Raw genomic sequence first — 15,298 nt, 5'->3', positions numbered from 1 at the left:
TAATAACATCTGTACAAAGAAAGTTCTCGACACTGTTTTATTACAAAATTGCTTTAAAATTCACGATTTTTTTTTTGGACAAGAAACAACATTAAAGGTGTGACGATGGGGGGATATTTGAGTCATTGGTCCGTCTCTCCTACGTACTGACAGATGATGTCATAATCCAGCATGAACACTTTCTCCTCGTGTCGGTCGAGCTGCACCATCGCGCGGCACTTGTTCTTGTCCCGCTGGAGGATACGGCCCACCTGGAAAAACAAAAACACACTGATAAGTAAAAATAAACACACACACACACACATCCTGCAGGAGAGAAGACCCTCTGCTCACCTGTCCTCTGTGCTCGCCCAGGACAACCATTATAGACTCAGACTCGAGTTTGGGGATGATGGTTTCCAGCATGCCCTGCTTCACATCTGCAACCAAAATAATTAACAGGTTTGTTAGAAAAATCTCACTTGTCACCGGCTTGAGCTTGAATCTCAGGATCCATGTATCTGTGATCCTCTCCAGAATGGAAGCAGTCGTCACATACAGAGCATCAACTAGTTCCTGAACAGTGTCCTTCACATGAGAGGGGCTGTTTCTCAATCTCGAGGATTCTGGCTTCCAAGCCAATATTTCAAGGATGCTACGTCATCGAGTGCCCCCGAAGGACTGTTCCAATCTCCAGCATACTTGGAATTCCACCGAGGTTTGGGGGAAATTTCGAGGCTGCACATGGGTAGACTTCGCCTCCTTAAAATCCCCACAATGCTTTGCGCACAGACCAATTTCAAAAACCTTTGCGGAGAATGGCTGAACCGACGCAGCACACGTTTAAATGTATGTAGTGGCGTAGAACATGTGTTGGTAAATATGTTACTTTGTTACATTTGTTATCACCAAAAATGTGATCCGTGAAAGTAAAGCAAGTTCATAATTAGATAGACATCGTGAGGTATTTATTTTCGGTACAGTTTATGTTGAAACCGTTAGAGAGAGTGGCACACTTGTTAGCCTGTTCCATTCTTCTTTGTTTTCCGATGCCGTGGCTTGGAAGTGACTTGGAAGTACGCGACTACCAAGCCAGCATCCTCGAGATTGAGAAACACCCCGGGAGTTACACAGTCACAAGATGGAGGAATACCGGTTCTTATAGGTAACCATACATCCTGTCATGTACAAAATACTGAGTTTTCTCAAAATCTCAAAATCATGACTTTCACAAAATCTCAAAATGTGGACTTTCTCTCAAAATCTCCAAATTCTGCCTTTTTTTAATGGTTATTCTTTCTTTTTTTCCGTCACATCTGCAGCATATGTGAGACATGTTTTATGCTGAATGTAGTCTTTATTAAAAGCATCGCTGCCGACTCACCGTCTATCAGCCGCCCCTCGTCAGTTCGACAGATACAGGTTGATGGTGAGAGGACGTCCTCCACACACATCTGTAAAGAAAAGCTGATGTTAAGAACTACGACAGAAACCCTTCCTTTGTAATCATTATAACAGCAACTCATGATATAGGGCAAGATAGGGAAGACCCCTGGATATGAAACAACTATTTTTAGAGGTGTTTACATTCAACTGGAGAGCACCTGCTTTTTCTTTCTTAATAATAGTATGTTTTTAACTCTTTGTGTCAGAAACATGTAATAACTCAAAGACAATCAGACAGACATCATTCAGTGAAAGAATATAGGCAAAAGGAACTTGGTGAAGGTCTGGACCTCCTGATGGTAATATGTGTAATGAGTACATGAACAGGTGCGAGTACACCGACACTAATACAAGACGCTCAGGTGTTGTACCTTAGAGTTGTAGTATTTGCCCCCTTTGAAGGATTTGTCTATGAAGCGAACCTTCAGATCCCTCTGGAGCCAGGAAGGGGGGGGCGGGGGTCGCCTCGCCTCTTTCACCGGAGGCTTGTCTCTACAGTGGAGAGAACGTCAAACACACGGTTACTCAGAGAAAGCTTTCTTAGCCGATAGATGGAAATGAGAAACATTGCAGTGAGGTGAAATGTGTACCTGTCCTGACTGGATTCTCTGTGTTTCCTCTTCCTCTCGTCTTTACTCCGGCTCTCCTTCTCCTCCTGTCTCTCCTTCTCCTTCTCTTTCTCTTTCTCTCGCTCCTTCTCCTTCTCCTTGTGGGCTCTACTGAGGCGAGCTGGTGGGCAGGAGAAAAATGTCAAATGTGGAAAACACTGAAACACAGAAGGCTTCTCAATTCTCTAATCCTCCTCCTATCCTCGTCCCGCCCACAGGAGATGCGAGCGGAGGAGTCGAGGAGGGGAACCGAGAAGAGAGGAGTTGAGGAGGGGAACCGAGGAGAGAGGAGACGAGGGGAACCGAGGAGGGGAACCGAGGAGAGAGGAGTCGAGGAGGGGAACCGAGGAGAGAGGAGTCGAGGAGGGGAACCGAGGAGAGAGGAGACGAACAGAGGAGAGAGGAGGGGAACCGAGGAGAGAGGAGTCGAGGAGGGGAACCGAGGAGAGAGGAGACGAGGAGGGGAACCGAGGAGAGAGGAGTCGAGGAGGGGAACCGAGGAGAGAGGAGTCGAGGAGGGGAACCGAGGAGAGAGGAGGGGAACCGAGGAGAGAGGAGGGGAACCGAGGAGAGAGGAGACGAGGAGGGGAACCGAGGAGAGAGGAGTCGAGGAGGGGAACCGAAGAGAGAGGAGTCGAGGAGGGGAACCGAAGAGAGAGGAGACGAGGAGGGGAACAGAGGAGAGAGGAGGGGAAGCAGCAGGCGGTTAGAGAAATGAGAACTCCTCTCCTCTGAGCGGTCATTTTAAAGAGACATCCATTAATGATGACAGGAGGCACAGCAGCTCTCTGTCTACTGCTTGAATTTTGAATTGATACGTCCCGTATAGATACTGCTCCACTAGCACCCCCCCCCCCAGATGCCATAAATAAACTACACAGAATCACACTACACACCTAGGCAATGATTACATTCAGGCAGACTGTAGAATACAAACTCTTTGGACAATTTATATACTTATTGAAAACAAGCTACAAAATGTAATACCTTGGAAAATGCCGTTTAATACTTTTTAATGGCCTTCATTTTCGCTAAATTGATTTATCAACTTTTAATACTTTTTAAGACCCCGCGGACATACAAGAAATATTAAAGAAAATATTAATTATATTTAGCCTCACACTAAAGCTATATTATTATTATTGTTATTGTTATAATATACAAGCTGCATTGTAAAAACTGTAACAATAATTAGAAAAAAAACTTCAGATTGCAACGGCCATTACGTGTAATTAAAAAAACTGAAATTGTCTTAATTGGATCAAATTCAAATGTTGACCTTTGATGACCTCTAACCAAATTCAGAGAAATTTAATCTAATATCAGCATCAAGACTATTTACCTTAAATGTTTACTCGTTATATTTTGTTTTTAGAGAGGGACTCACTGAGGTCTTTGCAGTTTTTCTCGTATTCTGTTCGTCCCACCAGCTTCACAGCGTGCTGGCTGATGGTGGCAGACCGACCCCCGATGGCCAGCTTCACCACCACACGAGCGTTATCGGGGTCCAAGCCTTCAATCTGTAGCGGGAAATAAAGTTACTCAGTGGAAAGCAAAAACAAAACATGAAGACTCCAATGCAGGGTGTCAAACCAACGGCGCCCGAGATTGACTTTTCAAAGTGTAAAAACTACTACCGTAATTTTCGGACGATAAGCCGCGCCTTTTTCCCCATTTTTCGACCCTGCGGCTTATATAACGGTGCGGCTAATCTATGGATTTGTACAGCTAACGGCCACTAGGGGACCTCCTAAATCTATGGATTTTTACAGGTTACAGTTGTCATGGCCTGGCTCTTGGCCATAACAAAAAGCGTGGGAAGGACAAGAATATGTATACACCTTTATAATACACCTTTAACTCTATGGGCTCTATGGCCGGTCCGCGGACCCCCACCTTTAAGCGGCGGGCTCCAGCAGGAAAAGCTGGAGGCCGGAAAAGAGTGAGACAGGTAGCGCGCAAAAGTAAAAGTGGAACCGAGAGTGGTACGAGAGACAGAACGAGAGCAAGACAGACAGACATTACGAGAGCGAGACAGTTTGTCCCCGTACCACTGGTTGAAAACCACTGCTGTAGATCACTGCCGGTACGTGCGCTGGGAGCGCACCGTTTAAGTTTGAAAGTTGAAAAGTGTGTGTGTCTGAAACGCTATGTGATACAGTACAGTTTACACAGCACATGTTCTGTAGCTACTATTGCACTAAATGCTAACACTTGAATACGTTATGCAACTTGTTTGTTGAAATGTTAATAAATGGGAGCTTCCTCAAACAGCCATCTCTTTCCCGACAATCCCCTCTGTGCACGAACCCTTACATATGGTAATTAAACATTAAAACACCTGCGGCTTATAGTCCAGTGCGGCTTATATATGTACACATCATTCAATTTAGCTGCTGCGGCTTATATTCAGGTGCGCCTTATAGTCCGGAAATTACGGTAGTTTGTATTCTTGTGTTTCAGTTGCTGTTATTTATAAGCTACTAGGCTGCTATGATTTTACTGGTCCGGTCTGCTTGCTGCAGAGATGGCAAAAGTACACACACCCTTTACTCAAGTAGAAGTACAGATACTCGTGTTTAAAAATACTCTGGTGAAAGTAGAAGTACTGACTAAACTTCTTTACTCAAGTGAAAGTAAAGAGGCTTTTAAATGTACTTCAGTAAAAAGTACCCATAACTAGCAGCTGTTTTAAAGAGTACCTGACCTCCCTTTATATTAATAGAACAATAATGTCATTGTTAGCTAATGAATGTTTCCATGGTGACCAACGGCAACATGACAACGTTTTCATTGGTCCCTCTTCTTTAGAGAAGACCAGGAAATGATGGATACACGGATCGTGTTCAAATCAATAGGCACGCAATGACTCTAAATAATAATGATCACGCCACCAAACACACATTCAGACTAAAGGAACCAGCCTGTTTGGAAAATGAGAGAAGTAGAAAGTACAGGTATTTGTGTTCAACATGTAAGAAGTAGAAAGTACAGGTATTTGGGTTCAACATGTAAGAAGTAGAAAGTACAGGTATTTGTGTTCAACATGTAAGAAGTAGAAAGTACAGGTATTTGGGTTCAACATGTAAGAAGTAGAAAGTACAGGTATTTGGGTTCAACATGTAAGAAGTAAAAGTAAAAAGTCGTCAGTAAAATAAATAGTGGAGAAAAGTTCTGATACAAGAAGAAAATGTAATTAAGTACAGTAACAAAGTATTTGTACTCCAATACTTCCACCTCTGACTTGCTGTATGGAGCCTCTGAACTAAAACGAGGGCATGTCAACAGGTGATGGATGTATAAGATGTTGCCGATGTTTCAGATGAAGCGTACCTTGCCATACAGTTCTTTGTGGGCCCCTGACTGCACCAGCACGAAGCCCCCGGGCCCCATCACCAGCTCCTCCTCCTTCTCCCTCTCCTCACCGGGCTTGGGGGGGCGCTTGTGTTTGGTGGGCTCCAGGTCCTTTATGGCGGCACGATCGGCACCCAGACCCAGACCTTTGGGGCGGAGCTGGCTCTCGATCGGCACCACATGCCTGAGCAGACAGAAGCAACAGAGTGGATCAATAAACAGAGAGACAGACATGTGCAGGAGAGGCTGGGGGGGGGGGGGGGGGGCACAAGGATGAAAACAAAATGATTTTGTACGGATATGAATGTCATCCTGTCAATGCTTCTCCTTTGGGGTCATAGTTGACTGTTATTAGGGCTTTTATACGGTTGCAATCTACATTATAACTTCAGGTAAATGTGCTAAAACATTCATATTTCACTCGTAACTATATTCAGAGTGGAAATTAGGGCTGTGCGATTATGTGTATTATTTTGGTCAATAATTGATATCACGATTATTAAAAACGATTATCCATTTACTTTGAAAAAATCTATTTATTGAAAAAATAAATGTTGAACAATATGTTTTTAACAGTTGATTACCCTGAACTTTAAGTTTAATTCAACTGAAAAACCAACAAAACATTTCTTAAAAAATATATACTGTATATCGTTTTATTTCGTTATTTTCGTAATCGTTGCGAGCCAAAATCGAGATTAAAATACGATTAATTGCACAGCCCTAGTGGAAATACATTCATCATCCAGACCTGAATGAAAACAAACGTACATTTCTTCAGAATTAACAAATTCCAACACCAATTTAATTTATATTCAACCTTGGGATGAAACTAATTATTATTTGTATTATAGATGAGTCAGTAGATTGCATTTTAAGGTATTTTAAGTATATTTAATGTGAAAGGGAATATAAAAAAAAAACCATCACATAGTCTGAGAGCTCACGATGAAGTCTTTAAATATCGATAACAATCCAAAACCAAAAGATAATAAATGAAACTTTCAGAAATGTATCATTTGATGTTGCCCTTCTGATACATTCTTTAAGCATGTCTTCAAACATGCTTAAAGTTAAGTGTGCATTGAAATGATTAGAGGAAGTAGTAAAGCATCCGTTTGTGTCTTACTGTTTGAAGGTGCGTCCGATGCCTTCCTCTTTGTTCCAGCCCATCCCTTTCAGCATGGCGATTCCATACGCCTCCACAGGAACACACGCATAGTCCGCCTCTGTCGACTGACCAACACAGAGTCCCATAGTGTTAACTTTGATACAAAACCGTGACACATTTCAATAAACAATAACGTGGGGGGAAACTTCTGAAGCAATTGGAGTCAGGACTCAGAGAGACACGAGGAGAGCTGGAGCTTTGAATGCAAACACTGACGGTTCATTTGGAGCTTCGGCCGGAGAATTCACACGACATGTCACGACATGCCACGGTCTGACCACACGGGAGAGACGCCACAATCAATTCTGAAAAACCCTGGAGCTACAGGAGGGCTCAACTAGTTCAGAGTGTGATAATCAACATCCTTCAATAGAGAGACTAAACAGCTGAGGACACTGAATCACAGTTGCTGTCGCTTATGGCTCGGGGTCACCTGCACCCTGAGAAGGATGTGCTCCAGGTGTCCCACGACAATAACTATGGCCGTTTCTCAATGTCGAGGAGGCTTGCTTGGTAGCACATGTATGCTGGGCATTTAAACAGTGATTCGGCGCCACTCGATGACGTAGTAGGCTTGAAATAGTGGCTCTGGAGCAGCTTTACTCGACACTGAGAAACGGTCTATCTCTGACCGAGAGCTGCCCCTCCTTAAGAGAGATAGCAGCAATACCCAAGACCGTAGACCTATGCCGTGGGAAAGGAGACAGTGAGAGGAGAACATGATGAACTTTGTCAAAGGTTGAATACCTAAGCAAATTATTCCCCAACAAATACCATTTTCAATATGAGGAAATATATATAAGTGCCTTCAGGATTGAAACACAATCGAAAGCGAATAAGAAGCAACTAAGAGGAAAAGTGAATTTGCCTTTTCCATAAAAAATGTTGAATCAATTGGGAGGTATTCACCATTCTTATCATTTGGGTTCATGTTTCCTAATAAACCTCCTATTAGGACCCAACAATCTAAATCATTGTTGCAAGACCACACCACTAGCAAACCTGCGTCGTAGAGAAAGGAATGGAGAAAGCACAGATAGTAACAAAGATCTGATGTGTGTAAAATATTTAAAATGTATCAAAAAATCAATTTGACAACACTGAGTGAGTATTATATATTCTTAAGCATCAGGGGACACACATCAAATGCTAAAAAAACAGACGCACTTAAACGTGTTTTGGTACTAAATGCGGTGCTTATGTAATGTAATGGTTGAGTTGTGCAGTGACAGAGAGAAGCGCCGTGTGATGCCACTCTTACTCAGCCGTTTGGCCCCAGGCTGTCAGACTCAGCCGGGCCCCAGCGGCCCCCGTTCAGAGCCGAGCGACGGCCCCGCTCCTCTGAGGGAAGCCTGCGGTCCACGCTCACTGAACAGCCTGCATTTAAATGAGCTCGGGGGCCACAGACTGACAGTTCTTCTGCAGTGACACGGAGCAGAGCCGGGGTGACAGAGACGAGGCGCTCGAGGCCTCTCGGTGAAAACAGGACGTCTGATTGGCTGCCTGCATGTCTCTGGGGAGAGTGTGGACGCCTGTCTGCCACCCAGCCTCCCTGTCCTGATGTCAGAGGTTTCTCTCTCTGTTGACCGTCAGCACTTTCACACACTCAGATTTCAACCAGAGTCAAAGTCGCCAGTCTACCGGGTTTTTGTGAACCGTCAGGAGTTTTCATATTCTCACTGAAATGCCTCTCCAGCAGATTGGATTGTGATCTTTACATCTGATAGCAGTTAGACACATGTACAATTAGCCAAGAGCCTGAGAGCAATTCTCTTTGCTACCCTGAAGCAAGGCATCACACACAAGCTAAAAACAGGCAGCCAACTATAAAACATAAAGGAAACTCCCAGGTGTGAGGATGGGCTTAAATGTTGATGTCGAGCAGCGCTTATCAAAGTGTGCAGGGCGCAGCGTCAGAAAAAATTAACAACGAGAAACAGTGAAATCTAGCTAGTTAACTTATGCGAGCGGCAGCATGGATCCATTTTTCGTGAATATTTACCTAAAGTGAGAGACTAGACGGCGTCTGGCAGAAAAAAAGTGTCACTTGCGAACAGGTGACACACGGTTAGAATCTGGAGAATCACAGAACGGCCGGCTCGGTTCGCTGACGGCCGGCCCCGCCCTTCATTTTTTATGTTTTTGAACGGCATCATTGAAGTTGCGCTGACAGGCGACAGAGGTCCACCGTTTCCCCGCAGCGAGGCTCCCGCCGTTGACAGTTCACTAGCAACACCCCCCCCCCCCTGATGAAATGAAAATGTCTGACTTTGAAAACTTTTGTTCATTCATCATCATTGATTTAAAATGTGTTGATTCATTTTAGCTTTCAGAATTTCCGTAGATTGCAAGAGGTCCATCCATCGCTTCAAAATATGGTCTTATTTCTACGGCAGTAAGTAAATGACTCGACTTGTTCTTTGGTTCACCAAACACTAAAACATGAATATATTGAAATACACTGAGAGTACATTCTCAACACTTTGTATTCGAAGGAAAATGTATCAAGCAAGATTTCATCCAAAAGATAATATCAATAACGCTCTTTTTCCGATCAATCCCTGAGTAGAGCAGCCGTTCTTTCTTTCACACAACACGTCTCCACACTTACGGATTCAGGCCTCAGATCCACCTTCACATGGTCTCCGTCCTCGAAACCCTCAGGGACTTGGTTCTGCATCAGCAGGGGGATGTAGAGGTTCAGGTTCTCTGCCTGAGGGCCGTTCTGCCATTCCTCCAGCTGCCTCCGAGAGTCTGCGAGACGAAAGTGGTCACATATAACAAGCTTTTAATGAGAGTCGGGACGCTCCGATCGCCAACTTTGGGGCCGATCGAGTGGGCGGGGCCAATGGGGATCTTCCATAATGGAGCTCATTCTCTGGAGCTTCCACAAAAAACAACCAACATAATTATTACATTCAAATGAAATACATTATTCAAGTTTACATTCACTTTGGAGAATAACACGGGACACATGAGCACTCTCTCGACAGCCTGTCAGTATTGTCTCATGCAGCTCACTGATCCAGTAATGAGTGACCCGACAGTGAAGAATAAATATATGTATAACTAGTTTAGTTCCAGAGGTAGATCAAAAAGCTAAGTGTGTTAGGTCTAACTCTTTGTGTGTGTTGCTCCGCTCACCGGTCCGTCACAGCGGGTGGATCTGCTTCACACACGTTGCATTCCGCTATTTTATTGTCTTTTGAAAAGACCTTGAAATACAGCCAGACTGGTGAAGCCATTTTGGCGAGCTTGTTTTGCCGCACACAAAGAAAAGTGTAAATGAGATGTATTGTGGGAGTATCGGTTTCATTTACACACTTCACTGAAGATGCAGAAGCCTCTCATTTCAAGGAAGTGCTAAGAGAACCACGGTTGTTTTTTTCATTTTGTTTGAAGTGATTAACAGCATGTATTTGGTCATTTGTCTTGTTCTGGATAGCATAATGATTAAGTGACACTTAACACAAGTCATTACCTGTCGAGGGCCTGTTTAAGCGTAATACTTTGATGTTATAAATGGCTTATAATAAAGTTAGTTACTACTCTTTTACTCAAGTAGCACTTTTTCTTGCTTATATATACTTTTTAAGAAACACCTCTATTACCAGGGTACTGTTTCTATTGAATCTGCATCAACACTATTCTGAATACTTTACCTTCAGATAGATATTACAGGGCCAATAGAAAATCACAATGTCTATAGAACTACATAATATAATATCTGGTATGCAATAGATTTATTCCATGAGATGTTTTAATCAGCTTTAAAAACGCTTTTTGGAATTGCTTTCGTATGACTTTAGTTATGTTTTAACTGTGTTTCATGATGTGTTTGGTAGCCATTTTGTTAATTTGATCATTTAAGTGTATTAAATGTGTCAGCACTTTGTAACTCTGTGTGAAAGTCTGTTGTTATTGTTAATATTCTCGATGTACCCACCTTCAATGAGCTCTTTGACGGCCTGGGACTCCACAGAGTCATTCTCCGGAGCAGCTTCCTGTGTTTTGGCTTCAGTCGCTGCGCTCGGCTCGCTGGGCACTGCTCGGTCCGCCCGGTGGTGCCAGCGGTTCTTCTGGATCAGAGGGATGATCAGCTCTTTGGGCTTCTCTGAGGGCTTGGTACTGCAGGGCACAGTCAGGGAAAGACAATATTTAGTTAGTTACTGTGGCAAAATAATGTTTAAACTAAGGTAAAATAAACTCATAACCAGGCTTGGGAAGTAACGGATTACATGTAACAGGATTAAGTAATGAGGATACAAAAAAAAGTTAAGTGTATTCCCTTACAGTTACATAAAAACGGATGTAATCAGATTAGTGGTTAAATGGGGATTTTAGCAGGATTACAATGCGTTTTATAATAAAGAATGACATATTATGGGTTGACGTAGTGTTTTTGCTTAAAGGTTAATTTAATTTAATTTAATTTTCAAATGTAGTAGGTGGACACCTGATTTATTAAACGAACATACTTTGTTTGATGTTAATTGCTGTGTGTAACAGCGTTTCTAAACTACACTATTCTGTAGGCCTAGCCCAAAAGGAGACATTTTTCTTATCCCAAATATTTTGGTCTCTTCCTGACATCTTATAGATATTTATTTTCTCTTGTGTTTCTTAGCATTGCATTGATACTGAGGTAATCCAAAACTAACGGAAAGTGATCAGATTACTTTACTTTTTACGTGATTACGTTACTAATTACTTTTTTTTAAACAGGTAATTACTTACTAGTAATTGTAATATAATACAGATTAAAAGTAACCCTCCCAACCCTGCTAATAACGTCTACTATTTTAAAAACTAGCTAGCTAAACTAAATCCAACTGACAAGTAAAACAGAATAAACGTTTATAGAACGTAACCGCTACGTTGATGCTAACATTCATTCTATGTAAATAACCGGTATGTTAGCATTAGCATCCGCTCCTTACCTCTGCAACTCTTTCCCGTCAATTCCCGTCAAGTAATCTTTGTCTTCTCTTTCTGTCACTCCTTCCACAGAGGAAGGTTTGAATTTGCTAACTGTTTTGGTAAATCCAAAAGACAGCGGGGCTGTTTTTTTCTCTGTTTCGTCCACAGGAACATCTTCCCCGTGCGACGCCATGATTGTTTGTGACCAAAACTGGTAGGTGAACGGTGTTGTGGTAGTTGTAGTTTTATGTCGCTATGCTTCTTTTGTTGAAGTCTTGCCAAAGTACTACAATTCCCGACAGGCATGATAATTAAAGGTAGGCTACATTGATTAGATTCCAACAAATGATAAGACATTTTTGTTAGGCAAAAAGCAAATTATATACAATAATAAAATAAGTAAAACTTTACAATATATAATGAAATAATATTTGACTACAGTTTCAATATATTAACAAATACAATAAAATGATATATATGTATTGGGTAATATAAAATACCAAATACAATTTAATTTTAAATGACTCGAAAACAAATAATAATGAGAATTGCAGACTTAACAATATATGAGGACAGAATATTGGACTACAGTTTGAATATATAAACCAAAAAAGAATATTATGCTTGTCCTTGAAAATAACAATACAATTTAATTGTAATTAAAAACATTTTTTTTATTGTTGCGCTAATTAAACATATGCTTAAGACTGTAATTTAAAGAATTCCCTAATTTTATATTTTGCTAAATTAAAAAAGGGTACTCCTTATTCAATAATTTCTGATTCTGTTATAGAAAGTAGGCCTATGAATTATTGCTGCGTTCACACCATAGCGTTCACACCCAAATGGGTTATGTCCATGTTACTATAAATTAGCCTCATTAAAGTATTATCCAAGCAAACCTCGCATATCAAAAAACAATAACATAATTATGATTACAAAACAAGTTCGAGCCTTATACATGTATAGTGACAACTCGTCGTGTATAGCAAATTAGTTTCTACAAGCTCAAATCTTGTTCTCACGCCTTTAACTCCCCGTTATAACTCGTGAACGAAAAGTGATGCAGGTACACACAGAGAGGATGATAAGGGGCGGGACTTTTAACTATTTTCATTCCCTCCCCTCTGTGCTCCTTAACTTCCCAAGATAACCTGCTGCTCATTTGCATTTTAGCAGTGTTTCTTTGCTCTAAAAGTGCTTTTTTTGCGCAGCGGGATTATTAACCTGAGCACACTTTACTACCGGACATCAGAGCATGTATCTAATCTGATCTAATCTGATGTGATCTGCTGCAATTGACGCTCCTCGCCCTCAGAGCACCGCGCCTGCAGCGGCTCAATGACACCGACTCTCCCCGGTCACAGCACCGGGAGCAGCCACGTTTCTCTTCATTATCCGTAGTAAAACACACATGAATCCGTAATTAATGCACCTGCACCACTACAGGGAAGGATTTACCGAGGAGAAAGCGACCATGAAGGTAAGAAATTCTGTATTTTTAAAGTCAAAATCTAGTTTAATAGTCTTCCTCGCAAGTTACACGGCATGTTCTGTCAATCATCCAGTCTGCACGTTGTTTCGCCTGTAGCAGTGCAGCAGCTGCTACATTTATAAGCAGCCAGTCAGATTTGCCTGATAGTGTGTGTGTGTGCGTGTGTGTGTGCGTGTGTGTGTGCGTGTGTGTGTGTGTGTGTGTGTGTGTGTGTGTGTGTGTGTGTGTGTGAGAGTATTATTCCCTCTCTCTCCTCTCCTCTCTCTACATCTCCACAGAGCATCAGTATCCAAACATCCCGTCGGCCGTGCACATCGTCTCTCACTTTCTCTGGTGCACTCACACTGCTTTTCATCATACACATACACACAGCTCTTTAAACAGCTGCTATTTATTGAAGTGCATGCTTATCAGTTAACTGTTAACCTCAGTCGGGTCGATGTATATAGACGCGTTCAAACGGATCCTCTTTGAAAGGATCAACTGCTTGAAGAGAATGTGTGTGTGTCAGCGCCAGGGCAGGTCAGTACTATTTTACCCTAAATATGAGGAAACATGAGAATCTGTTGTGTGTAACCCAAGTGTGTGTGTGAGAGTGAGAGTCAGAGAGTGTGTGCATGTAAACTGGTCAGTGTGTGTGGAAGTGCGAATGAGGGTTTGTGATGATGGGGGCAGAGATATGGAGATAGAAGTCCCTCTGTCATGAACTTTTACCTCTTTTAAGTGTGTGTGTGTGTGTGTGTGTGTGTGTGTGTGTGTGTGTGTGTGTGTGTGTGTGTGTGTGTGTGTGTGTGTGTGTGTGTGTGTGTTGTCAAGCTTTGAGGTTAGTCGACTAATCGATAAGCCGAAAAACAGAAACATCGCCAACAATTTTGTGAAATGATTTGTCTTTTCAGTCATATTTTTCATGCGGAAATGTCAGAAAATGCCGTTTTTAATATATCAATTGTGGAGATTTCTGGCCTTTTTCTAATTTATATCATATCAAGTGAATATCTTTGGGTTAAGGATTAATAAATCAAGACGTTTAAAGACATCACCTTGGATTTTGAGAAACAATGTTTCACTATTTTATTAAATTTAACCAAACGGTAAAAAGAGAATAATCGTTGAATGAAAAAAGCCCTTGAGTGTAAGGACTCATGTTCAAAGGTTAAAAAAGTTGATTGAGACCTTTTTGGTTAAATCTATATTGTTCATTTGTGTACTTTTTAGCTCTCCTGCTGCTGAAATGGTCTTAATGAAATGCAAACTCAAGCCCACCCTCAATGCACCTGCTCCCACGTTGCCGTGAGAAATAGACTGACTTGCAAAAAAAAGGTTCTCTGTAGTTCACGGTCAGGTGTGTGTGCAGGCATGTGTGTAACATGCCTTGCAGCTCTCTGTGTGTGCTGCTATGTGTGTGTTTGTTAAGGGTGTGTCCCTGTTCGATACAGGGAGCTTGTTTTGAAGGGATGGATGTTTGACCCTGACTCCATAGTGTGCATTTCTGTGGATTTGGAGAGCGTTGAAGGTTATGCTGTGATAATGAATCATTAAAATGTTGAAAGGGAAGGAGAGGCATGTTTGCCTTTTCCTCAGCTCGGCACCTGTTCTGCACTCTAACTAAGGGAAACCTTTTTCACAGTCATTCTGCATTCGCTTGTCGTCCATTGAATCCACTTTTCTTCCCAAGTTTGGAGCGGCAGTGAGTGGAAAGGCATGTTTCTACAAAACTCAGCGCTGAGCGTGGAGCATCTCCTCTCCTGCTGTCTGTCGTAGTAATGCACGTCACCTGGGAGCTGTTGATTGTCTAATTATGTTCCTCCTGTGTCCTTCGGCAGCATGCATATTAATGCTAATGCTGCTGTTTTAAGGTGTGGTGGAAACTAAGTGTGTGTGTGTGTGTGTGTGTGTGTGTGTGTGTGTGTGTGTGTGTGTGTGTGTGTGTGTGTGTGTGTATGTGTGTGTGTGTGTGTGTTTTCATGGCAGTTTACCCTTGACGGGGCTGCCGGCGCCCATCTGTGGTCCAAACCTTTGCTCCCAGCCACTGCATTTGCATTCTGCAGTTGTAGCGTGGTCTATTCTTAGTTCCACAGTTCATGTGGAGTCTGGGATCACAGTCGGCAACAACTGGGGATGTGCGATAATTCAATATGTTTAATCATCAACTTTTCATGCAATTATATCATGAGGAATCGTGTATTGAGATGCAATGATATTTCTGAAGGCTGACCCTGAAGGAAGGGTGTCCCTCCACAAAACGCCAATGGGTTTTTTCCATTGGGTTTTGGATTAAGGTCTGTGTCAAACAAACGTTTATCATACTTACACACTTTGTTCAGC

The 15,298-nt window shown here is 42.2% G+C and overlaps 1 protein-coding gene across 1 annotated transcript; it reads right to left on the bottom strand.

Moving 5' to 3' along the window:
• Positions 1-23: 23 nt before the first annotated feature.
• gpkow (G patch domain and KOW motifs) lies at positions 24-11,688 on the bottom strand. The gene is made up of 11 exons (XM_079677215.1): positions 11,499-11,688; positions 10,505-10,686; positions 9,170-9,312; positions 6,517-6,623; positions 5,367-5,571; positions 3,421-3,553; positions 2,016-2,154; positions 1,797-1,917; positions 1,364-1,433; positions 334-419; positions 24-251 (listed from the first exon to the last, which is right to left on the bottom strand). Exons 1-11 carry the CDS (start codon positions 11,669-11,671, stop codon positions 123-125), a joined length of 1,488 nt encoding a protein of 495 aa, XP_079533341.1. The 5' UTR covers positions 11,672-11,688; the 3' UTR covers positions 24-122.
• Between the last annotated feature and the right edge of the window lie 3,610 nt (positions 11,689-15,298).

Source organism: Notothenia rossii (genome assembly GCF_949606895.1).
Source record: "Notothenia rossii genome assembly, chromosome: 4".
NCBI lineage: Eukaryota > Metazoa > Chordata > Actinopteri > Perciformes > Nototheniidae > Notothenia > Notothenia rossii.
The sequence above is the reverse complement of the archived record's forward strand: the minus strand, read 5'-3'. Positions and strand labels throughout refer to the sequence as shown.

What these genes read in the sequence shown, in the direction of transcription:
- gpkow (XM_079677215.1), bottom strand. Translation starts at nt 11,671, where the DNA reads ATGGCGTCGCACGGGGAAGATGTTCCTGTGGACGAAACAGAGAAAAAA. An exon ending in ATCGGACGCACCTTCAAACA is followed by an intron (nt 5,572 to 6,516) that starts GTAAGACACAAA and finishes CTGTCTGCTCAG; the next exon opens with GCATGTGGTGCCGATCGAGA. An exon ending in AGAGAATCCAGTCAGGACAG is followed by an intron (nt 1,918 to 2,015) that starts GTACACATTTCA and finishes TCTCCACTGTAG; the next exon opens with AGACAAGCCTCCGGTGAAAG.